Source organism: Eptatretus burgeri, chromosome 10, assembly GCF_056783735.1.
Source record: "Eptatretus burgeri isolate ZD-2024b chromosome 10, Ebu_testis_v1, whole genome shotgun sequence".
In the NCBI taxonomy this organism is placed as follows: Eukaryota; Metazoa; Chordata; class Myxini; order Myxiniformes; family Myxinidae; genus Eptatretus; species Eptatretus burgeri.
Window position 1 is genome coordinate 46,273,635 of NC_140970.1, and position 26,739 is coordinate 46,300,373.

Below are 26,739 nucleotides of genomic sequence, written 5' to 3' on the forward strand. Positions count from 1 at the left end.
CCATTTCTTAGTAAAGGGAACAAAGGTTGTACGTGAAGCATACTTGCAAGTATGTCCTTCTGATATTGTGTTATCTCATGTTAAAAAGTAGTCACAGCAAACAGACAGATAATAAAAAATAAAAAATAAAAAATAAACTTTAGTTACCACTTCAGGCATGTGCAGTGCATCTTCCCTGCAACACATTCTCAAAGTAGTTGAGCTTAACAGAGTTCAAAAAGATGCAATCATAAATTCTTCAGAAAACTCATGTGAAATCCAGGCTCATAAGTAGAACAATTGCTTTGAAATAAAACAAAAAGTTTTTGGTGTTCACAAAACTTCTCTCCGACATTCGTCTGCGAAATCCGGCAGGTGTTGAAGTTCTCGAAGCCCCTGAAACATAAAGTCAGAAAACAAGCGAACCTTGTATTTTTTTCCCTCTTCCCACTCTCTTTCTTGACAGCGACACCAACAGCTTTTATGGACTTTTGTCACCTTACCAAACTTAGCAACACAAATCATCAGTCACACTAAAGTGCAGGTCAAACCATAATCACCTTTCCTCAAACCTTTGTTTCGCAGTATGTTTGTTTTTTCCCATGAAAAAAAAAAAAAAAACCATCAATAATCTTCGGTCAAATTGTCATTGCATCGATTGTTTCAGCTATTCTGTGCAAGAAAATTGTTTTAAATTTTCTTTGGAAATCATAGCACCATATTTTCCGGCCTATAAATCGATGTGGAGTGCAAGTTCATACCAGCCGAGTGCCCGCCCTACAAGTGATCTTGTTCCAAGCATGCAACACGTTCTCCTGACGCATACCTTTATGTGGGTGGTGTATAGGCAACTGACGGCTGCATATAGGCAAAAACAACAAAATCCAGGTAACGTGCATGAAGCAAAAACATACCACCTGCTTATAATTCAACACACCTCACTGCACTGGAAAACGTGGGACAGCAAGACTGTAAATGGTGGGACTTGTAACACCCTCTCCCACCTGAAGGTGGCGCTACATGATATACATTTACATAGACAATTTGCACCCCCCACCCCCTTCCTAAGAGCACCGGCAAAGATTAAAACACCCCGATACATTAACTGGAGTCATGCTGATCCTCTGTAGCAAGTCTGGATGTCTGGCCCAGAACTGTAGAAGTAGTAGTGTGAAACACACACACACACACACACACACACACACACACACACACACACACACACACACACACACACACACACACACACACACACACACACACACACACACACACACACACACACACACACACACACACCAATCCATGAATTATAGTAAGGATTCCCATTTTCCTTTCCTTCATTCATGTCAAGTCGATTTGGAGAACAAGATGAAGCGAGATCACCAACAGTCATGAGCTGAACTGTCAGTCAGCTAGAACAATGGAGGTGTCGATTCCTCCCTGATACTGTCACAACACAATGCTGCCAAATGGTACTTCCAGGGTCATGAATATGAATATGAATATGAATATGAATGACCCGTTTTGTGCATATTATTCGAAGTGCTTTGTGGGATGAGCTTTCGGATAAATTCGGAATGTAAATAGCTTTTCAACAAGTTTGTCAACATGTCAAGGTAACTTACAGTACCGTAATTAAAACAAGCTCCAGGATCATTAATTATCAGCACCAACTCACAGCACATAACATTTTGCCAGTCCCAAACACATTTCTCGCTGACACCATATTTTCTGTGTGGAGAAACTTGAAAACTTTCAACTTAAAAGCCACCGCGTACAGCTTGTGTGACTCCGGGAGGCATTTTTGAGATGACCCAGTAAGGATGGATACATATGATTAGGATTGAAAGGGATCGAACGTAATTGGTGAGTGTGTGCTCGTTATTGATGGGATAGTTTCGCATGCGTCAGCGAGCGGATTAACGTTTAGTTGCTCACACAATCGGCAAGCGCTCCGGTCAATGATTGCTGGAGTGTGTCTGAAATGAACAATAATTATACAATTTATTTCAGAAAAAAAAAAAATCACACTTTCCAATTTGATGTCGTAAACCAGAGAGATAAGTCGGTTGTGATGATCAGTCGAGGACCGGACTTCCGAGAAAATAAGTATCGATTTATATGCTGGAAAATACGGTGCATATAATTTGGGAGGTATCTGTGCGTTTGTTTGCTTCACTTCTGTGCACTTCTAAACCGGTGGACGAAATGAATTGAAAACAAGAAGCGAATACTTCGATATCGCGCGGCTGGGGGCAGTAAAAGTCGAGGTTAAGAATGATGAAGCAATTTGGAGTTATAAAATTTAAATGTAGACACGGTGAATGAGCATGCATGATGGGAAGAGTTGTGACGTTGGACAAATTTCTGTTTATAGCCCTCAGATCAAAGGGACGTACGAGGCCGTAAGTGTGACAGAAGACACAGGACAGAATAGCCAATTATAAAACAGCGCGATGTCGCCGCGCTGTAATAACCACTTCTGTCACCAAAAAAAAGAGGAAGAAATCACCTCAAGACATTTTAAAAACACTTCTGGTGAAAAACGATGAAGAACGAGAGTTACAACGCTGCGCGTCAACAACGAACGGAACAGCAACTTTACCACTTCCGGCTCAGAAAATAAACTTCTGGCGTCACACAGAAAACAATTCAGCACAAAAAAACGTTGCTCTTCTGCATTAACCCCGCCCACAATTCACCCGGCAAACTCCGCCCACAATCCACCCGGCAAACTCCGCCCACAATACAACCGGCAATCTCCGCCCACAATTCACCCGGCAAACCCCGCCCACAATACACCCGGCAATCTCCGCCCACAATACACCCGGCAATCTCCGCCCACAATACACCCGGCAATCTCCGCCCACAATACACCCGGCAATCTCCGCCCACAATTCACCCGGCAAACCCCGCCCACAATACACCCGGCAATCTCCGTCCACAATCCACCGGCAATCTCCGCCCACAATACACCCGGCAATCTCCGCCCACAATACACCGGCAATCTCCGCCCACAATACACCCGGCAATCTCCGCCCACAATACACCCGGCAATCTCCGCCCACAATACACCGGCAATCTCCGCCCACAATACACCCGGCCATCTCCGCCCACAATCCACCCGGCAATCTCCGCCCACAATACACCCGGCAATCTCCGCCCACAATCCACCGGCAATCTCCGCCCACAATACACCCGGCAATCTCCGTCCACAATCCACCGGCAATCTCCGCCCACAATACACCGGCAATCTCCGCCCACAATACACCCGGCAATCTCCGCCCACAATACACCCGGCAATCTCCGCCCACAATACACCCGGCAATCTCCGCCCACAATCCACCCGGCAATCTCCGCCCACAATTCACCCGGCAATCTCCGCCCACAATACACCCGGCAATCTCCGCCCACAATACACCCGGCAATCTCCGTCCACAATCCACCGGCAATCTCCGCCCACAATACACCCGGCAATCTCCGCCCACAATACACCCGGCAATCTCCGCCCACAATACACCGGCAATCTCCGCCCACAATACACCCGGCAATCTCCGCCCACAATCCACCGGCAATCTCCGCCCACAATACACCCGGCAATCTCCGCCCACAATCCACCCGGCAATCTCCGCCCACAATTCACCCGGCAATCTCCGCCCACAATACACCCGGCAATCTCCGCCCACAATACACCCGGCAATCTCCGCCCACAATACACCCGGCAATCTCCGCCCACAATACACCGGCAATCTCCGCCCACAATACACCCGGCAATCTCCGCGCACAATACACCGGCAATCTCCGCCCACAATCCATCCGGCAATCTCCGCCCACAATACACCCGGCCATCTCCGCCCACAATCCACCCGGCAATCTCCGCCCACAATTCACCCGGCAATCTCCGCCCACAATTCACCCGGCAATCTCCGCCCACAATTCACCCGGCAATCTCCACCCACAATACACCCGGCAATCTCCGCCCACAATCCACCCGGCAATCTCCGCCCACAATTCACCCGGCAATCTCCACCCACAATACACCCGGCAATCTCCGCCCACAATTCACCCGGCAATCTCCACCCACAATACACCCGGCAATCTCCGCCCACAATCCACCGGGCAATCTCCGCCCACAATACACCGGCAATCTCCGCCCACAATCCACCCGGCAATCTCCGCCCACAATTCACCTGGCAATCTCCGCCCACAATTCACCCGGCAATCTCCGCCCACAATTCACCCGGCAATCTCCGCCCACAATTCACCCGGCCATCTCCGCCCACATCACACCCAAAAAGTGTGACAGAAGACACAGGACAGAATAGCCAATTATATAACAGCGCGATGTCGCCGCACTGTAACTAGTGCTTGTGCATGGGAAGATTTTTTTTTGTGGTAAAGAAAATTCCGAGTCCTTGGGGTTCAGAGGGGAGGGAGGTGGGTATCCCAATTCTCTCAACGTAAATATGCATCGCATGGTGCTGTTCGTGGTGTAAGGAGGTATTACAAGACATAATAAAACAGCACTTCTCGACATGAAAACCACACGCAGTTCGTTTTACTCCGATGCACTCCTCAACCGTTGGAACGAGTTGAAAATGGACGATTGTACTCGGGGTGCTGGTTTTAGGCGGTAAAAAGAAAAAGATCATGGCCCCTGGGATTCGGGATGCGGGAGGACAACAACATTCTCCTTGTAAATGCGCATTGTATAGTGCCACCTGGTGAAAGGCGGTATTACAAGTCAATAAAATCCTTGCTATAATTCACAGGCCGGTGTTTGTGTATTTGTTTGTCAGGCTACTCCTCCGACAGTTCTGCGCCATTTACAGCCAGACTTGCTACATCGGATCAGCATGACTCCAATTAATGGATAGGGGTGTATTTATCTTTGCCGATGGTCTTGGGAGGTGAGGGAGGGGACACAAATTCTCCATGTCAATGTGTATCGTGTAGCGCCGCCTCATGGTAGGGGAGGGTGTTACAAGTCCCACCAATTACAGCACAGTATTCCTGAACACACGTTCTCTGGTGCTGTAAAGTGTTTTCAATTATAAGCAGTAGGTATGTTTTTCCTTCATGCACGTAACCCAGGTTATATATTTTTCCTATACGGAGCTGTCACTGGCCAAAACACCGCCCAAACTACAACGGGCACTCGTAGAGCGCATACCTTCGCCGCCACTACTTTTTTTGTTCTTGGTATGAGTGTGGGGAACTGGTTTCATATGAATGGTCTTATGACACAAACCACATATCTATAATGTCATGACCCCCCCCCCCGACTTTCGGGGACTACGGACTAAACAACAATCAACTCACGTCGTTTTGGTGAGTCTTTACTCGCAAGCTCGGTGAATACAACGTTTCAACAAGAGAAGGTAATCTCGTTTGATGCTGGTTTCATGCAAATCGAATAAGAATTGACTGAGTTATGCCGAAAACCGCATATTTTTCAAGGGCGTGACCCCCCCCCCGACATTTTACCCCAACCGGTGACATGTGTTATGACGTCATTGTGTCACAAGATTGGGCATTAAATTCTGAACATTTTGGTGCTGGGTTCATGTAAAGTGGACAAGAATTGACCGCGTTATGACAAAAACCGCATATTTTTCAAGGTCGTGACCCCCCTGACCTTTGACCCCTGACCGGTAACAAGAGTATGGGCGTCATTGTGTCATATTGCATATCACAAGATGAGGCGTTGAATTCTGAACATTTTGGCATTAGTTGCATGCAAATTGAATAAAAATTGACCGTGTTATCGTAAAAAGACGATTTTGACCTTTTCGTGACCTTGACCTTGACCTTTGACCCGAACGATCCCAAAATCTAATTGAATGCTTCCTGGCTAATAACCAATCATCCCACCAAATTTCATGCAATTCGGTTTAATACTTTTTGAGTTATACGAATCACAAGATTACAAATAAATAAATAAATAAATAAATACACGCCGACCAAAACATAACCTTTCGCAGAATGCGAAGGTAACAAAGTTATGCGTCAGAAGAATGTGGAGCGTGCCTGGAACAAGACCACCCGTAGGGTGCTTACATCATAAGGGGGGGGGGGACTAACCAGTCCTTTCGGACGGATTCTTTGCTGGTACAGTGCTCATAAATTCAAGAAAGCCACAAAATATTTTGGCCAATCAGCCTTGTTGGAGGATCTGCATTATATCACATAACTTGTAACAAGCATGTGGAGTTTTAAGCTTTTCAGTGACGTGGTCTCTGGGAATAATGCGACACAGTATGAGGCAGAAAAATCATTCCAACCCCAACAAGAACAAGGTTGGAATCATACTGGCTTGGAAGCCTAATCTTACTTCTTTATCGGCCCCAATTATTCCCGCATTCTTGTGGGATCGGCCGGGGAAAGTTTTTTTTGCACGTCTTTCGCAAACTTGCTCGGCAGGCCTGGCATTCGACTGAAGGCGATTTGGATGGGAATTTGTAATTCGTTAAGAGTGTCGGTGATAACTCATCTACTCTTTGCGAAAGAAACCATGCATTTAAACATTAACCAATGACCAGTGAGGAGGACAGACTTGTCTTCTGACTAAACGTCTTTCCGAGGGACAACGCACTGTGATGCAACGCCCTGCTTGCGGAGCACCAAAGCTTATAATTAGGTCAGGAATCAAACCCAGATGAGACAGCACAAATGTAACTGTGCTGTCACGACACCATACTATCATCGTCTCTTATGGAAGCCAAATGAGATGTGGCAAATGAAATAGTGCGAAGTCAAGTTTGAAGTTTGTGGTGGATATTGGAACCGTTTTAAGGTAGTTTTAGCAGTTTTGGTGTATTGAGTAAAATTAACACCTGATAATGTAAAACGTTATTTTTTAGCAGCGTCTCGCATGGCGAACGCTGCTCATAGAGAGCTCGGCGTTGTTCTTCTTCTTCTTGTGAAGACAAAACTTTAACCTCTAGGACTCGGCTCTTGTATAATACAAGATCCGGATCTCGTTACATACTAAGCACTTGTACACATCCTCGCATTGACGGTGCCTTTTGAGAGCGTCTATCATGAACTTTTAAATATATTCGGACATTTGCTTTAAAGTTTCGAAAAGTTCACGTTACTATTTAAAGATTATTCCATTTATCGTATTGTAGTTTCGTCAATACACGATATGTCGTAAATACATGAGAGATCGTAAATACGTAAATACATTATGACGGGTTTCGCTATTGGCTTAATCAAGGCACGTGACGAAATATCGGAAGTTGTTGTTTTTTTTGTTTTTTTTTTTTAGCCGACAAAACCTTTAGGATGCTGCTCTTGGACACATTTGTCCTCGTTTCTTTATGTTTAGCATAATTGTAAAGATTTCATGATGAAGAATCATGGCAAAGACACAAAGCAGTGAGAAAGTTATCCACAAATCTTTACCTCCAAAACAATCTTGATATTCGCTTTTATTTTTGCTGAATCCTTGGTGAGCACATCACTGCACCTGGAAAAAGAAAGACATGTTGAGATCAACACAACGAGCAAACGAACATCAGAGGCAGTGAAGAAAGTCAAACCCCGTATGGTGAAAGAAAAAGCTTCACCGCAAACTTTCGATTCGATTCACACAGCAAACTATCTGGAGTGCACCTCAATGATGAACCAATCTACCGGCGTTGTGGCAACGCCCTCAAACCAATATGTCCCATTCCCCTGCATGTTGCTCTCAAACCGTGGCTGTGAAGAGGAAGTTTAGGAATTTACTCTGTAAGTCGTTTCACTTTCTTGTCGATGAATCTCAGTGCCTCCTCATGGGTGAATTCGACGAAGAAGCCGTAACCCACTGCAACGAAGATCCTGCTGGCGTCTGGCCTGGCATACACACAAGGATGGACGGTTGGGTAAAGGATGGAGGACAATCCAGTTTATCATTTTATCAACTCAAAATTAATGTGTGTTATCAGAGCCTTCTTTGATCTGACGAAGTGCTAATTGTCGAAACGTCAGCCGTGCTCCAAAGAGCGTGCTCCAAACACGCTCTTCACCTCAGGTTGATAAAGTCCATTTACCTAATCTACCAATGCTGACACCAGCCTTCACAGACTGGTATTCCATTGTAACATAGGTAAATACTGACAGTGAAGAAGGAGGTGAGTATGTGAAATCAGAAAGAACCAACTTGGTTTTGCACCTTAACAAAAAGATAGAAAAAATAATAATACACCCAGGTCCTTGCTTTTCCATCAGGTCAGGTGAGATCTGTGACCTGCTACAGGTACCATGTAAACCTGTACTAACCTGTTCCATGGTCAGGTTGTCGGCGCCGAAACCATCTCCCCCACCAGGTTTTCTGGTGAGGATGGTGTTTAGATATGGACACCCAGCAGGATTAAAAACAAAACCTGTCAAAGGGCGGAGGAGCTCCTTGTGAGCCAACGGCCATCCATATCTCGTGCCCAACTGTGTCTGCGGACGTCCTCCTGCAGTTGGGTTACTTCTTATTAGGAGGTTGGTGGCAGGATTTGCACTCCGGCCACCGTAAAACCCTTCATTCCGCAAAACATAAAAACGCAAAAAAAATCTGAAAACCCACTCCGTGGGAGTACCTCCTATGCAGCTTCCTTTCGCAGGGCAGCTCACCGGATGACGGGATTGGGGCAAAGCCTTCGGGACCCCCAATCTTTGATGATAGGAGGGAAACTACGGGGTAACCTCCCTGGGTCAGATTGCGGGAGAGTGTGTCGGAGTGGTGCTGAGGTGTCGTCCACCAGACGGCGGTCTCCTTGGGTTAACCTGAGGCGGTCCCTTCGGGTGGGTGCCTGGAATGTCCTATCCCTAAGAGAGGATGATCACCTGTCTCTGTTATCATCTGAGCTCAAGCGTTTGGACATCGGGATTGCAGCTCTCTCTGAGGTTCGGAGACCGGATTGCGGCGAGATAATGGTGGGTGGTTACACCTACTATTGGTCTGGTCGCTCTGATGGTTACCATACCCAAGGAGTTGCTGTAGCTGTGTCCAATAAGCTAACCCCAATGATAATTGAGGTAACACCGGTCAACGAGCGTATTATGACATTAAGGATTCGTCACTCCTTAGGTGTCATTTCCCTGGTCTCTGTTTATGCTCCGACTGAGGCGAGTGATCTCACCGTAAAGGATGCATTCTACGCCACACTTGAGTCTGTGGTTAATCAGTAACCCAGACGAGATACACTTCTAGTCTTGGGGGATTTCAATGTATCGACTGGAACTGATATGGGGACCAACACACATCTCATAACCATCCCTGGGTCAGGAACTATGAACCAGAATAGCACTAAGTTCCTTGACTTTGCAAGAAGTCATGGGCTTCGGGTGGCTGGTTCATGGTTTCAGCGCCCACAAGCTCATCGCTGGACTTGGTATTCCAACATTGGTGAGTTGGCAAAGGAGATTGACCATATCCTCATTGACGGTCGCTGGAGGATGATCCAGAACTGCAGGGTCTACCGGAGTGCTCAGTTCCTCATACTGACCACAGGCTTGTTGTAGCAACTCTAAAGCTGCACCTTAAATCCTGGAGAATGGTACCATCCCAGCCGAGGCTGGATGTTGGCAAGCTCAGGGATGAGAGAGTCGCTGAGGAGTTTGCGAACAGGCTGAGTGGACACTTGGGGGGGTCTGGGTGCTTTGGGGGGTCCTGAAGAGTTGTGGAGTGCCTTCAAGACCACCGTCCTTGATATTGCCGGTGGATGTCTTGGAACCCACCGCAGGGCAAAGAAGAATTTTGTCTCTCAAAGGACACTGGATACCATTGACCAGAGTCGCAGGGCCAGGCTGAATGGCAGAGCTGAGCTGTTCAGGGAGCTGAGGCGTAAAACTGTACGTGTACTGAGGGTGGACAAGGAGGCCTATGTGCGAGGAATCTGTGAGGGGGTAGAGCATCACCTGTGGACAGGTGATTCTCGTCCCGCTTACAGGGGAATTCGCGCATTCCGTTCATCCAAGCCCATCCCTCGGAGCACTGCAGTTAGAGCAGAGAGTGGTAGGCTCTTGACAGAGGAGTCTGGAGTGAAGGCCCGCTGGGCCGGTTACTTTGAGCGGTTGTACCAGGCTGATCCCCCAGCTGTCGAGTTGGACGTCAAGGGTGTTACAATCCCTGTTGCTGACCCTCGAATCAACTGTGGTCCACCTTCGCTTGTGGAAACACGGGGCTGTGGTGAACCGGTTGAAATGGGGCAAAGCTCCAGGGATCTGTGGCATCCATGCTGAACTTCTCAAGGCTGGTGGAAATGCTGCACTCGTGTCGTTGCATGCAGTTTTGTGCTCTGCCTGGAACACAGGCATCATCCCAACTGACTGGAAGAGGGGCCTTGTTGTTCCTCTCTGGAAAGGGAAGGGTGATCGCCAAGACTGCAACAACTACCGAGGGGTGACGCTGCTCTCAGTACCGGGCAAGGTCTTTGCTCGGATAATTCTTGATAGCGTTCGCCACCATCTGCTTGAGCACCAGCGTCCAGAGCAGTCAGGCTTTACACCAAAGAGGTCAGCGATTGACCATATCCTTGCTCTTAGTGTCCTCACCGAACGCAGGCGAGAGTTTCGGCAGGGGCTGCTTGCAGCCTCTGTTGATCTCTGTAAAGCGTTCGATTCAGTGAATCGGGATGTCCTCTGGAGGATTCTTGGTCTTCGTGGGGTGCCACCAAAACTGATCGATCTGATGTCTGAACTCTACTCTGGTACTGAGAGTGCTGTGAATGTGGTGGTACCATCTCTGACTGATTTCCAGTTGTTACTGGAGTTCGTCAGGAGTGTGTACTGGCCCCCACACTTTTCAGCACTTGTATGAACTGGATTTTAGGGAGGATGTCGGAGAGATCAAGTTGCGATGCATCGTTTGGGAATGTCACGATCTCGGACCTTGATTTCGCAGATGATGCAGTCATCTTTGCGGAGACTTTAGACATCCTCTTGGGGGCCCTCAAGGTGCTGAATGAGGAGTCGGAGCCGCTGGGATTACGGGTTTCTTGGGTCAAAACTAAGATCCAGGCTTTCGGTGACATCTTGGATGCTGCTATCCTGTCTGTGTCTGTTTGTGGTGAGGATGTTGAGGTCGTGGAGAGATTCACTTTCCTTGGCAGTGATATTCATGTCTCTGCTGGCTGTGAGTCAGAGCTCAATAGACGTCTGGGTTGGGCCTGGGGAGTCATGGATTCACTGGATCATGGGGTGTGGGGCTGCCGGTACCTGTGCGGGAGGACGAAAGTCCGAGTCTTCAGGTCCTTGGTACTTCCAGTCTTGCTCTATGGATGCGAGACCTGGACTCTGACCAAGGATCTGAGACGGAGACTTAATTCCTTTGGTACCAGGTCTCTTCAGAGAATCCTTGGCTATCGCTGGTCGGATTTTGTGTCCAACGAGCGGTTTCTGAGAGAGACTCGGATGAGATTTGTTACCTGCATAGTCCGTGAGCGTCAGTTGCGGCTGTATGGACATGTGGCTCGTTTTCCTGACACTGATCCTGCTCACCAGATTCTCTCAGCGGGGGAGTCTCGTAAGTGGAGGAGGCCAGTGGGCCGACCACGTGCCTCGTGGTTGCAGTAGGTTGACCATCATCTCAAGGAGATGGGGATGGGCCTGGCATCTGCCTGGGGGATGGCCAGACGGAGGCCCCTGGAGTACCGGCGGAAAGTGGACGCAGCGACGCGCTGTTCTGGCACATGCTCCCATACCTGACCTGACCAGGTCCTTGCTTTCATATTACATGTGTACAAGCCCCTCGATGAACCAGCTTAGCCAAAGCTCATCACCATCATACCACTGCATTTGTTAATCTTTGATCCAAGCACTGCTACTGTCATGGCCAAAAATATTGACACCCTTGCACTTTTTTTTCAAATAATGCACCATTTCTTCCAGAATATTGTTGAAAGTAAAAATATTTTGGTGTCCACATATGTATTTATTTGGTTTACAGTGAAATAAAACGAAAAAAAAAAGCAGAAAAAAATTACTAAATTTTTGCTTATTCCACACACAAATCCTAAAATGGCCAGGACAATATTATTGGCACCTTTTAGAAATTGTTACAAAGAATTAGATTTCAAGCAGGTGATTCGCCTTTACTTTGGAATTGAACTCACCTGTGGTGAGTTGCAGGTGCCTGGAATATAAAAATCACTCATTCAACCAGTTTGAGCAGAGAAAAGGGGTCATTTGGCTGTTTTGAGTCAATGTGTGTACCACAATGAGCATGGAGAAAAGAATGAAAACCAGAGAATTGTCTGAGGAGGTCAGACACAAGATTGTAGCCAAGCAAGGGCAATCTCAAGGCTACAAGTCCATCTCGAGAGATCGTGATGTTCCAATGTCCACCATACGTAATGTTATCAGGAATTTTAAGGTCCATGGCACTGTAGCCAACCTCCCTGGACGTGGCCGCAAGAGAAAACTTGATGGAAGATTGCAGCGAAGGATTGTTCGAATGGTGGAGAAAGCACCTCGATCAACTGCCAAACAGATTCAAGCTGACCTTCAGACACAAGGTATGACAGTTTGAACTCGCACCATCCATTGCCAACTCAATGAAAGGGGTTCTAGAGTAGGAGACCCAGGAGGACCCCACTGCTGAGAGAGACACATCAGAAAGCCCGACTGGAGTTTGCCAAAACACACCTAAACAAGCTAACATCCTTCTGGAAGAATGTCCTGTGGACAGATGAGACCATATTAGAGCTAAATAGTAAAGCACATCATCTCTACGCTTACAGAAAAAAAAATGAAGCTTTCAAAGAAAAAGAATAACTTCCCTACAGTCAATCATGGTGGAGGTTCAGTGATGTTTTTGGGTTGCTGTGCTGCCTCTGGCACTGGGTGCCTTGAATGTGTGCATGGCATCATGAAATCAGGAGATTACCAAGGCATTTTAGAGCGCAACGTTCAACCCAGTGTCAGAAAGCTGGTTCTACGTCAAAGGTCATGGGTCTTGCAGCAGGACAATGACCCCAAACACTTCAAAAAGCACCCAGGAATGGTTCAAACCAAAACACTGGACTGTTCTAAAGTGGCCAGCAACGAGTCCAGATCTAAATCCCATTGAATACCTGTGGTGAGATCTGAAAACAGCAGTTGGGAGAAGGCACCCTTCAAATCTGGGAGAACTGGAGCAGTTTACTTACACAAGAAGAGTGAGCCAAACTGCTAGTAGAGAGGTGGAGGAAGCTCATTCATGGCTACAGGAAGTGCTTGACTGCAGATATTTTGTCCAAACCCTGTGCTACCAAATATTAAGTCGAGGGTGTCAATAATTTTATCAATGCCATTAATATTTATTTTCTGATTTAAAAGGATATATCAAGTTCCGAATCAAAAACAAAGGTTCTGTAATATTAACGATGAAATATTTAATTGTGGAGACCAAACACTTTCGTCAATTTCAACTTATTTTTGGAGAAAATTGTTAGTTATTTGAAAAAAAGTACAAGGGTGCCAATATTTTTGGCCACGACTGTACATACAACGGCTTTATTCGCTTCAGGAAAATGCTGCGACTGTATTTTGGGGTAGTGCAACAGATTCTTCTTCATTTTCACATCACGATAAGACAGTGTGGTTGCTTCATTTGAAGCAATGTTACAACAAACAGTGTTACATCCTGCTGCTGTGTGGACTATACTTCCCTTCTGATGGACCTCTGGTAGCTTGTTCCTGTTGCAGCATTTGATTGAACCGTGACAAGTCAATACTCAAATCCAAGTTCTATGTCCAGGTTATTCCAGTCAACTGATTTTTTCACATCTCTCTTCAGTCTTTCACACTTCTTTCAACTTTTTCACATTTCCCTTTATTTGTGATAATTCTTGCTTTTTCTTTTCACTCTTTTATCTATCTGTCTCCAGAGAAGTTAATTCCTACAAATTATTTTTGTGGAGTATAAAGTTGGGCATTGTGTTACCTCGTCGATGAACCTCAGTGTTCAACCACAGCAACTATAAAAGTCATGCAAGTCTTACTCAAGGAGACAAAGGTGAAACTTTTCTGTAGGTTCACGGTCATTCCATGAGGGTAGAGCAGATACGAGAGCAGCAGCTGAAACCCGTGTCCTATCCAGGTACCTCCTGATGACTCCAATGCAGTATTTGGTCTTTCATTTGATTTTAAACTTTAAAGTGACGAACCTTTCTCTGGCTGGAAAAATAAGGATAAATTGTAGTGGTGTTGCAAAATACCGTGGTGGTGTGTTTCTTTTGTCATCTTTCCAGAGATGGAAGCATTTTCTTTCATTACCTCCACCACCTAAGGTGGACCGAGGTTATGTTTTCACCCCTGTCTGTTTGTCTGTGAACAGGATATCTCAAAAAGTTACGCACAAATTCGGACGAAATTTGGTGGAGAGGTTGGGTGTGTGACAAGAGCAAATTTATTAGATTTTGTGAACATCTGAATGTGGATCCGGATCTGAGGAATTTTTGATTTTTAAGCGATTCTTCACCGTTGAAAGATAGGGCCAAAAGCAATATATGGCATGATATCTCAAAAAGTTGTGGACGGATTATGACAAAATGAGGTGGATGAGTTGGGTAGGTCACAAGAGCAAGCCAATTCGATTTTGGTTAAGGTCCGGATCCAGATCCAGGTGATCAATGGGATACAAAACATAAAGTGTTCAGCCTGGTGGAGGTATGTGCTCTACCGAATGGCGTTGTAGTTTTCTCAAGTGTTAAAACCAAGGTCTGAGTGAAGTTGCTACAATCTCCTCTCATCTGCTATGATGATGCAGTTGAGCAGTGCTCCATCGTGAAACAACGCATTATGCCAGGCCGACATTCCCTGAGTACTTGTCAATTTCCATACAGACATCAGCTAAGAAGTGGTCATAGTTGGGAAGGCTCATATCAGCGTCTCGCGTAGCGAACGCTGCTCATAGAGAGCTCGGCGTTGTTCTTCTTCTTCTTCTTCTTCTTCTTCTGAAGACAAAACCTTAATCTCTAGGACTCAGCTCTTGTATAAACAAGATCCGGATCTCCTTAAATACTGAGCACATGTACACATCCTCACATAGACGGTGCCTTTTGAGAGCGTCCATCATGAACTTTTAAATATATTCGGACATTTGCTTTAAAGTTTCGAAAAGTTCACGTTACTATTTAAAGATTATTCCATTTATCGTATTGTAATTTCGTAAATACACGATATATCGTAAATACATTATGACGCGTTTCGCTATTGGCTTAATCAAGGCACGTGACGAAATATCGGAAGTTGTTTTTTTTTTGTTTTTTTTTTATCCGACAAAACCTTTAGGACGCTGCTCGTGGACACATTTGTCCTTGTTTTTTAAAGCAGCAGCAGTAAGTAACCAACCAACTAACCAAAACGCAAACAACAGCGCATAAAAGGGGTAGAGGGAGCAACACCAGATAGGAGGCAGTGGGATATGGATAGGCCACCAACCTGGCTTCGATGTGGGAGCAACAGGCCCAGCTATTCCAAAGAAATTTCTTTCAAACTCATTTTCCAGACACAAGGATAAAACAACTCGAATGAGCACCGATTCCACAACCACTCTACATTCCACGTATTTGTAATAAAGGCAAGCAGATACAAAATCTCACGGAAGTTTTTCCTCATCCTGCATGCACTTCCTTGAGCCTAACATAGTTCTTTAAAATCCTTCACATTCTTATCAACATTGTGCAATCCCAGTTAAGTTATTCATTAAAACAAATAGTCCACATAATGAGTTCATTAATCATGAGGAGAGTCAACTGTGCTTACACTCTGGCCTCGACATAAAAATTGCATCCCAGGTCCACTTGCATCTTCATCTCTTTATCCGAGCTCGCTTCCTTCAATATATGCAAACACAAAAATGCATGTTAGACAAATGCAAGACAGCTATTTACCCATCGCAATCTTATAGTGTCACCAATACCTACCTCCTGAGTTTCCCGACACAATACCTTTTACTCCCTGCCACTCCCCATTGCATACTGTCTTACATCGATGCATTTTGTCAGCCTGTTCCCCTCTTTGCAGTGTCTGTCTATCTGTCAACCTTCCACAGTTGTTTAACCGTTCCATGAGTCTCGACTTATGTAGAGGGGGGAAAAAAGGCACATTCTCTCAAATAGATCTCCTACATCACCTCTAACCTTGCAACCACAGCAACTATAAAAGTCATGCAAATCTGACTCAAACAGACAAAAGGTGAAAATTTTCTATAGAAACAAAAAATGTCATATCAGAGCTAAATGGTAGAGGATGGAAGGAAGGTGAATGTACTGGCATTGTAATCAGGGATGGATCCATGAGGGGAATTCTGGGAAACAACAACATTTGCTACCTGCAGCCTTTCGATAATGTTCTGGAGTTGAAGATAATGAGACATTTGCTCGTACATCTCATCACGCTGATCCAGCACCTTCCTAGTCAGAAATGGGTTCGCGGTAATCATTGTACCAAATGTAATGTGCAGGAGCATTTAATCATTGACAATACATTAATATTAAACAAAACTGAAAGACATTGTGTCTTTGTAAATCACAGTAACCTTTGCTTGACTGCACCCACATTAAAACAGCCCAACAACACCAAGTATGTAAAAATCAATCATTATTATAGATCATTACAAAAGTACTACAATACTGTACAAAGCACGATGGTGAATTTCACTTTGGCAAGCACAAAGCGGAATGATTGTTACGTGTAGAACAAAAAAAAAACACACAAAAGTATGACTCATGCGATAACAAATGAGCGATGCACTGAAGGAGAATGATAGCAAAGAAATTACAAAATATGTGAGCAAAGGAAAAATTATTAGCGAAATAATAATTTTTGAAAATAGGACCACCTGTCCTGAAGCTCACCTGGATGAGGACCAACAGTCACTCAAACCCCCCTAGTCCTTGAATGTTTTAATGCCATGAACAAACTTTGGTACATCAAAGGTGAAGAATGTTGTGGTAAAGTTTCATCAAAATTCTGTGTGTAGTATTGTAGAACACAGCAAATATCTATTTTGCGGTCAACCCCACCCATTCCCCCCTCCCCAGTAGACCCCCTTGATGAGTGAAGATTTTTGGGCAGACGATAACCTTTGGTACATCATGGGTGATGAAGGTTGTGGTCAAGTTTCATCCAAATTGTGCCTGTAGTTTTGGAGAAGAGAGCCCGGACACGTCTGGAGACAAACATCATCCATCCATTGGGACCATACTCTGCGGTCCCTCTCTGACACAGTATACCAGCAAGCTGGCACTCATTTTGCCGACCTCAGAGGGATGGGCAGGCAGTCAACCCCAGCAGGTATTAATTCAACAGAGGGTGGGATTTGAACTCAGGATCCTAGGATCCCAAGACCACCACCCTAACCATGAAGCCAACACCAGGCAGACAAACACCGTCCAGACATAATCACCGCCAGGACACGTTCAGAGAGAGAGAGAGGGAGAGGGTTGCTCTATTATGTGGGGGTGCAGCGAGGATGGGACAGAGAGATGGGTGGGATGAGGGGAGTTGGCAAGGAGAAAATGTTATGCTTTCAAAACACACACGCACGCACGCACGCACACACACTAAAAGTGCTTGACCAACATTGGCAATTCTTCAGGAAACGGCATGTTGGAGTGTCAGTGTGATTACCGAATATACGCAATGTATACAACCAAAAAAACCTTGATTAGCTTTCACCTTTCGCCAAACATCACGTGACAGGTGGAAAAAAAATTGGCTCTGTAATTTAGAAAACGCATTCATAAGGCAAGTGACTCAAAAATCGGGTGTTATCAAAAATATTTTGCTTTGAACCTCACAAAATGAGAAATATTTAACCTTTGTAAATCATATACCTCCACCCTGTAGCAATTGCCGACAGTACATCCCGATCGGAACACGAACTGCAACGCTATCGATTGTTGGGCGCTCAACAAGTGGCTTAAGCACTCAAGCAAGCACTCTAATTAAATGGTTGAGAAGGAATAGCTGGTCAGGCTGTGGCTACATAACATATAGGATCCCTTCAACTTTAAAGCTGGTCTTCACTGCACCCACAGCAGTTAATGAAATAAAATGAATTTGTTCAAATAATGATTTTATCCACAAAAGAGTTGCTGTTTAATGTACAACAACCCTGGAGACATCGCAAAGTTTAATCGCCTATGAAATGAACATTGCAGATAATCCGCCACGTTGCCTGCTCGTCTCTATACATGCGTCACGTGGTACATCGGTTCGCAGTATACGCAAACATTATAACTATTTTAAAACGTCTGTTTTTCACCAGATTTGCTTTGATTCCCTGAAGAGCACCTTACGAAACCTCCGAAAATATACAGTGCATACACATCTGGCAGATGCTATGGGTAAGCAATCCCTCGAGGGGACAGGGTATGATGTGAAGCAGTGAATGCATTAAATCATATAGCTGGTTAATTTTCCTAAAATTTTTGTTCACGCAATACAATTCTGCAAACAGTAGAAAAAGATACGTTTAATGCGTCGGAAATTTCACATTTTCTTGTGTGCATAGGTAGGAGGGACTGATAAACGTCTACATAGGTAGAAGCCCTGCTTGCTTAAAGTAAATAGGTACATCGGCTTAGTTATGAGACTGGTTATTTCTTTAAATTATCAGATTTCACAACAGATTTTGACATTTATTTAATCCTGACGAAATCCGATCCTCAAAACCGAAATTAATATTTCGATGATATCCTGTAAATAGTCCGTGAGAGTAGATCGTGGAAAATCGGATCACATATTGTATGAAACGTGCTCCAAGCTCAAAATTTGAAAAACTAAAGCACTTACAAAAGCGATGTAAACAGAGATTCAGAGCTATGACGAACAGGCATTTGATAATATGAGAGAGGAAAGTGAAAAAAAAAACTTTATCGTGAGGAAATCGTTGTGGCCTGTTGTAAGTCAAGGCATGGTTTAGCAGGACAAAAAAAACATTGCAACTTCAGACCCCAGTGAGGTTACCTCGGATATGCCTTAAGACCCCATGGAGAGCGGTGACCACTAACCAAGGATGCGCCTGATATAGGATATAATTAAATAAGGCAACCAATCATCTTCAAAAGGCGTCTTTTAATTAACCCAAACACCCAATTTTGTTTTGCACTTCCTTGGAGTTTACTTTGTAGGCATGCAAAGTTTCAGGCTGCTAAGTTTCATGGTTTTGGAGTTATGGAGGACACACACACACACACACACACACACACACACACACACACACACACACACACACACACACACACACACACACACACACACACACACACATACACACACACACACACACACACACACACATGCACAGCAGCAGTACATGTTTTTGCTTCATATACATAACCCATGTTATCTTTATTTTCGGTGAACGATTGAGGCAGGAGTCTGTTGCCGATACGGTACATCGCCAAAATAAGGGATGTGTCAGAAGTTGCTCACTTTGAACGAGATAGCCCGTAGGATGTGTACTCTACTCTGGTATTAATAATCATAAAGATAATAACATCACCCCCAGCACCCCTCCCCTTCCCCTTGTTTGCTCCCGTAAGGATTGGGTCCTTCTCGTAATGCCAATAGACGTTGATCATTAATCAATGATATGTCTGTCTGCATGGTAAATTCATAAGCAGGTAACATATCACTCTGGATGTCTGAAATAATGTTGAGACATATATCATTTATATTAAAAAATGAGAGATCTTTCTGGCATTGATCGCAACAGCATAATCAACTGCCTTGTGTCATTAAGGTGCTGCAGACGAAGCCATGGAAGAAGAGAAAGCAGCAATGATTGAAGCAGAAGCAAGAGGAGTATAAATAAGGTAAGAAGCAACAAGCGAAACAGCAGCAAAAGCTGCCAAGGCTGTTGCTTCTATCAATGGTGCTGTTCGATGAAAGAAGCATCAGCAGTGTGAAAGGGAGGGAGAAGAGAGCAGAATCAGCAGCAGCAGTGGTGGTGGTGAGAGAAGCAGCAGCAGTGGCAAGGGAAGAAGCAGCATCAGGAGCAGTGAAAGAAGAGATAGCAGCAGGGAAGAAGCATCTTGAGGAGTAACAGCAGCAGCAGCAGCAACAGCGCCGGCAAATGGCAGCAACAGAATCAGCATCAGCAGCAGGATCAGAAGCAGAAGTGAAAGAAACAGTAGCTGCTGCAGCATCCATATGGAGCAGGCAAGTCAGGAAATCCTGACTCCACCATCCTGCTTGCTACATTTCCACATTGTACAAACAAGCATGATTTTATAAACTTGTATGATTAACTCGGTGGCATAATGGTTGGAGCGTTCATTCTTGAGTGTGGCAGGTCAGTGGTTCAAACCCCGGCTAAGTCATCGACCAAAGACTTTTAAAATGGTATGTGCTGCTTCCTTGCTTGATGCTCAGAATTATAAAAAGCCTGGTGTTGGCTTAACGGTCAAAGTGACGGCTTAAGATCTTAGGGTCTTGGGTTTGAGCCCTTGTCGTGCCTTTGAATTAACACCAAGTGGGTTGACTCAACCTGACATCCTTCTGAGGTCAGCAAAATGAGTCCCAGCTTACTGGAACCAAGGGGCACTGCATCAGCGGCACAGCTGCGCTTCCAGAAAACAGTGCAACAGCAGCCAAAGGTTGCATACGAAACAATAAACAAAGCATTTTTGTTAAAATGAGAGAGTACAGATAAACCATAAGTTGCCAACCATTGCTTCCAAGCACGTTTGATGGGCCGAAATGCCTCGTATGTTTTTACTTCCCGACATAATTGCAAGCGAACCTTTTCCTATTTATTGCTGTGGGAATGGTTTTGAGAAACAACTGTTCGACGATGAGCAGATACAAGAAAGACATAAAATTATAATCAATAAATAACTGCGATGGGTAGTTCACCATTTGAAATCGATCTGTGGTTTCATTTGATGCCGGTCCTTCAGGTGATGCCGATCCTTCATTCATTCGATGTCTGTAGGTCCTTCATTTGATGCTGGTCCTTCAGGTGATGCCGATCCTTCATTCATTCGATGTCTGTAGGTCCTTCATTTGATGCTGGTCCTTCAGGTGATGCCGATCCTTCATTCATTCGATGTCTGTAGGTCCTTCATTTGATGCTGGTCCTTCAGGTGATGCCGATCCTTCATTCATTCGATTTCTGTAGGTCCTTCATTTGATGCTGGTCCTTCATGTGATGCCGGTCCTTCATTCATTCGATGTCTGTAGGTCCTTCATTTGATGCTGGTCCTTCAGGTGATGCCGATCCTTCATTCATTCGATTTCTGTAGGTCCTTCATTTGATGCTGGTCCTTCATGTGATGCCGGTCCTTCATTCATTCGATGTCTGTAGGTCCTTCATTTGATGCTGGTCCTTCACCTGATGCCGATCCTTCATTCATTCGATGTCTATAGGTCCTTCATTTGATGCTGGTCCTTCATGTGATGCCGGTCCTTCATTCATTCGATGTCTGTAGGTCCTTCATTTGATGCCGGTCCTTCACGTGATGACGGTCCTTCACTCATTCGATGTCTGCAGGTCCTTCATGTGATGCCGGTCCTTCACGTGATGCCGGTCCTTCATTCATTCGATGTCTGTAGGTCCTTCATTTGATGCCGGTCCTTCACGTTCTGATGGTTCTTCACGTTATGGTGGTCCTTCACATGATGACGGTCCTTCATTCATTCAATGTCTGCAGGTCCTTCATTTGATGCCGGTCCTTCACGTGATGATGGTTCTTAATGTGGTGACAGTCCTTCACGTGATGACGGTCCTTCATTCATTCAATGTCTGCAGGTCCTTCATTTGATGCCGGTCCTTCACGTGGTGACAGTCCTTCACGTGATGACGGTCCTTCATTCATTCGATGTCTGCAGGTCCTTCATGTGATGCCAGTCCTTCACGTGATGACGGTCCTTCATTCATTCGATGTCTGTAGGTCCTTCATTTGATGCTGGTCCTTCACGTGATGCCGGTCCTTCACGTTATGGTGGTCCTTCACATGATGATGGTCCTTCATTCATTCAATGTCTACAGGTCCTTCATTTGATGCCGGTCCTTCACATGATTACGGTCCTTCACTCATTCGAGTCTGCAGGTCCTTCATTTGATGCCGGTCCTTCACGTGCTGACGGTCCTTCATTCATTCGGTCTGCAGGTCCTTCATTTGATGCCGGTCCTTGACGTGATGATGGTTCTTCATGTGGTGACGGTCCTTCGTTCATTCGATGTCTGCAGGTCCTTCATGTGATGCCACTCCTTCACGTGATGACGGTCCTTCACTCATTTGATGTCTGCCGGTCTTTCATGTGATGCCGGTCCTTCATTCATTCGATGTCTGCAGGTCCTTCATTTGATGCTGGTCCTTCACGTGATGCCGGTTCTTCATGTAATGGTGGTCCTTCACGTGATGACGGTCCTTGATTCATTCAATGTCTACAGGTCCTTCATTCATTCGATGTCTGTCGGTCCTTCATTTGATGCTGGTCCTTCACGTGATGCCAGTCCTTCACGTGATTCCGGTCCTTCACCTAATGCCGGTCCTTCATTCATTTGATGTCTGTCAGTCCTTCACGTGATGCCGGTCCTTCATGTGATGCCGGTCCTTCACGTGATGCCGGTCCTTCATTCATTCGATGTCTGTAGGTCCTTCATGTGATGCCGGTCCTTCACGTGATGATGGTTCTTAATGTGGTGACAGTCCTTCACGTGATGACGGTCCTTCATTCATTCGATGTCTGCAGGTCCTTCATTTGATGCCGGTCCTTCACGTGATGATGGTTCTTCATGTGGTGACAGTCCTTCACGTGATGACGGTCCTTCATTCATTCGATGTCTGCAGGTCCTTCATGTGATGCCGGTCCTTCACGTGATGATGGTTCTTAATGTGGTGACAGTCCTTCACGTGATGACGGTCCTTCATTCATTCGATGTCTGCAGGTCCTTCATTTGATGCCGGTCCTTCACGTGATGATGGTTCTTCATGTGGTGACAGTCCTTCACGTGATGACGGTCCTTCATTCATTCGATGTCTGCAGGTCCTTCATGTGATGCCGGTCCTTCACGTGATGATGGTTCTTAATGTGGTGACAGTCCTTCACGTGATGACGGTCCTTCATTCATTCGATGTCTGCAGGTCCTTCATTTGATGCCGGTCCTTCACGTGATGATGGTTCTTCATGTGGTGACAGTCCTTCACGTGATGACGGTCCTTCATTCATTCGATGTCTGCAGGTCCTTCATGTGATGCCGGTCCTTCACGTGATGATGGTTCTTAATGTGGTGACAGTCCTTCACGTGATGACGGTCCTTCATTCATTCGATGTCTGCAGGTCCTTCATTTGATGCCGGTCCTTCACGTGATGATGGTTCTTCATGTGGTGACAGTCCTTCACGTGATGACGGTCCTTCATTCATTCGATGTCTGCAGGTCCTTCATGTGATGCCGGTCCTTCACGTGATGATGGTTCTTAATGTGGTGACAGTCCTTCACGTGATGACGGTCCTTCATTCATTCGATGTCTGCAGGTCCTTCATTTGATGCCGGTCCTTCACGTGATGATGGTTCTTCATGTGGTGACAGTCCTTCACGTGATGACGGTCCTTCATTCATTCGATGTCTGCAGGTCCTTCATGTGATGCCGGTCCTTCACGTGATGATGGTTCTTAATGTGGTGACAGTCCTTCACGTGATGACGGTCCTTCATTCATTCGATGTCTGCAGGTCCTTCATTTGATGCCGGTCCTTCACGTGATGATGGTTCTTCATGTGGTGACAGTCCTTCACGTGATGACGGTCCTTCATTCATTCGATGTCTGCAGGTCCTTCATGTGATGCCGGTCCTTCACGTGATGATGGTTCTTAATGTGGTGACAGTCCTTCACGTGATGACGGTCCTTCATTCATTCGATGTCTGCAGGTCCTTCATTTGATGCCGGTCCTTCACGTGATGATGGTTCTTCATGTGGTGACAGTCCTTCACGTGATGACGGTCCTTCATTCATTCGATGTCTGCAGGTCCTTCATGTGATGCCGGTCCTTCACGTGATGATGGTTCTTAATGTGGTGACAGTCCTTCACGTGATGACGGTCCTTCATTCATTCGATGTCTGCAGGTCCTTCATTTGATGCCGGTCCTTCACGTGATGATGGTTCTTCATGTGGTGACAGTCCTTCACGTGATGACGGTCCTTCATTCATTCGATGTCTGCAGGTCCTTCATGTGATGCCGGTCCTTCACGTGATGATGGTTCTTAATGTGGTGACAGTCCTTCACGTGATGACGGTCCTTCATTCATTCGATGTCTGCAGGTCCTTCATTTGATGCCGGTCCTTCACGTGATGATGGTTCTTCATGTGGTGACAGTCCTTCACGTGATGACGGTCCTTCATTCATTCGATGTCTGCAGGTCCTTCATGTGATGCCAGTCCTTCACGTGATGATGGTCCTTCACTCATTCGATGTCTGTAGGTCCTTCATTTGATGCTGGTCCTTCAAGTGATGCCGGTCCTTCACGTTATGGTGGTCCTTCACATGATGACGGTCCTTCATGTGATTCCGGTCCTTCACGTGATGACGGTCCTTCACGTTATGGTGGTCCTTCACGTGATGACGGTCCTTCATGTGATTCCGGTCCTTCACGTGATGACGGTCCTTCACGTGATGCCGGTCCTTCATTCATTCGATGTCTGTAGGTCCTTCATTTGATGCTCGTCCTTCACGTGATGCCGGTTCTTCACGTTATGATGGTTCTTCATGTGATGGTGGTCCTTCACATGATGACGGTCCTTCATTCATTCGATGTCTGTAGGCCCTTCACGTGATGCCGGTCCTTCACGTGATGCCGGTCCTTCACGCGATTCCAGTCCTTCACCTAATGCCGGTCCTTCATTCATTCGATGTCCGTAGGTCTTTCACGTGATGACGGTCCTTCACCTGATGGCGGTCCTTCACATGATGTTGGTCCTTCACATGATGTTGGTCCTTCATTTGATGTCGGTCCTTCATTCATTCGATGTCTGTAGGTCCTTCATTTGATGTCGGTCCTTCATTCATTTGATGTCGGTCCTTCATTCGATGTAGGTCCACCGTACAGTACTTTGAAGAGTTTAGACTTTGGAATGGTTGGTGCTGCCGAAGAAGCTTCTTGGCAAGGGGTTATCCTGGGTGGTTTGCCATTGCCTTCCCAGAGTTTTGTCCGTGCTCTGTCCTTGTCAACGCTGAACGTTGAGCAAGGAAGCAGAATGCACCATTTTTTTATTTTTTAATCTTTGGCAAGACTCGACCCTGCTTTGAACCACCGACCTCCCACCCTCAGAGCGGACCCTCGAAGCACTACACCGCTGAGTCTGGTACCTGTCCAAAACCGTACTCTTTCTTCCAAACACCGTGAGACGTTTTACCTCCTCACCCCTACAACAACAAGCCCCTACAACAAGTCAGCCGTATCGAGGGGTAGGAATGGAACCCACACCGGTCAGGTAAACATAACGGGATTACCAAACACTTGCGGTGAAAACACTTACTGCAGGTCTTGTTTGAGCACATCGTTTGCGAAATGTTCGTAGCTTCGCACTTTGGCTTCCACCGATCCGGGAAAGGCCATAGCACGCAGCGGCGAATCACGTGGTCTGCTTCGTTTCGGGCACGTGAACACTTCCGGCTTTGGTGCGCTGCGCTCGCGCCGTGCTACTTTATGAGGCACGAGGACGCGGACCGCTCGCGCCGTGCTACTTTATGAGGCACGAGGACGCGGACCGCTCGCGCCGTGCTACTTCATGAGGCACGAGGACGCGGACCGCTCGCGCCGTGCTACTTTATGAGGCACGAGGACGCGGACCGCTCGCACCGTGCTACTTTATGAGGCACGAGGACGCGGACCGCTCGCACCGTGCTACTTCATGAGGCACGAGGACGCGGACCGCTCGCGCCGTGCTACTTCATGAGGCACGAGGACGCGGACCGCTCGCGCCGTGCTACTTCATGAGGCACGAGGACGCGGACCGCTCGTGCCGTGCTACTTTATGAGGCACGAGGACGCGGACCGCTCGCACCGTGCTACTTTATGAGGCACGAGGACGCGGACCGCTCGCGCCGTGCTACTTCATGAGGCACGAGGACGCGGACCGCTCGCGCCGTGCTACTTTATGAGGCACGAGGACGCGGACCGCTCGCGCCGTGCTACTTCATGAGGCACGAGGACGCGGACCGCTCGCGCCGTGCTACTTTATGAGGCACGAGGACGCGGACCGCTCGCGCCGTGCTACTTTATGAGGCACGAGGACGCGGACCGCTCGCGCCGTGCTACTTCATGAGGCACGAGGACGCGGACCGCTCGCGCCGTGCTACTTTATGAGGCACGAGGACGCGGACCGCTCACGCCGTGCTACTTCATGAGGCACGAGGACGCGGACCGCTCGCGCCGTGCTACTTTATGAGGCACGAGGACGCGGACCGCTCGCACCGTGCTACTTTATGAGGCACGAGGACGCGGACCGCTCGCGCCGTGCTACTTCATGAGACACGAGGACGCGGACCGCTCGCGCCGTGCTACTTTATGAGGCACGAGGACGCGGACCGCTCGCGCCGTGATACTTTATGAGGCACGAGGGTGCGGACCGCTCGCGCCGTGATACTTTATGAGGCACGAGGGTGCGGACCGCTCGCGCCGTGATACTTTATGAGGCACGACGGTGTGCGAGTGGGACTGTGACTCTTGGCACCGTGGTACGTACGGTGATTACACCTGAAATAGCACGGGGTACTTCGCATCGGGGTACGTACATACGGTACGGATGGATACACCATGTTGGACTGGAATACAGACAA

At 46.6% G+C, this 26,739-nt stretch overlaps 1 protein-coding gene across 5 annotated transcripts in view; it reads right to left on the minus strand.

Annotated features, from left to right (window-relative positions):
* The window catches only part of UXT (ubiquitously expressed prefoldin like chaperone), a 27,924-nt gene extending 2,222 nt beyond the window's left edge, over nucleotides 1–25,702 (minus strand). Inside the window, exons 1-6 of one of the 5 annotated variants that reach the window (XM_085898107.1) lie at nucleotides 25,437–25,686; nucleotides 16,277–16,358; nucleotides 15,709–15,779; nucleotides 7,717–7,824; nucleotides 7,393–7,456; nucleotides 1–375 (exon numbers count right to left, since the gene is read on the minus strand). The exon at nucleotides 1–375 is cut by the window's left edge and continues 2,222 nt beyond it. In XM_085898107.1, coding sequence (XP_085754233.1) covers nucleotides 313–375; nucleotides 7,393–7,456; nucleotides 7,717–7,824; nucleotides 15,709–15,779; nucleotides 16,277–16,358; nucleotides 25,437–25,516 — 468 coding nt within the window. In that variant the 5' untranslated portion in view covers nucleotides 25,517–25,686 and the 3' untranslated portion in view covers nucleotides 1–312. Of the gene's footprint in view, nucleotides 376–7,392; nucleotides 7,457–7,712; nucleotides 7,825–15,708; nucleotides 15,780–16,276; nucleotides 16,359–20,811; nucleotides 20,975–25,436 lie in introns of those variants that run through there. The other 4 variants (XM_085898108.1, XM_085898111.1, XM_085898110.1 and 1 more) reach the window with 4 other exon arrangements.
* Between the last annotated feature and the right edge of the window lie 1,037 nt (nucleotides 25,703–26,739).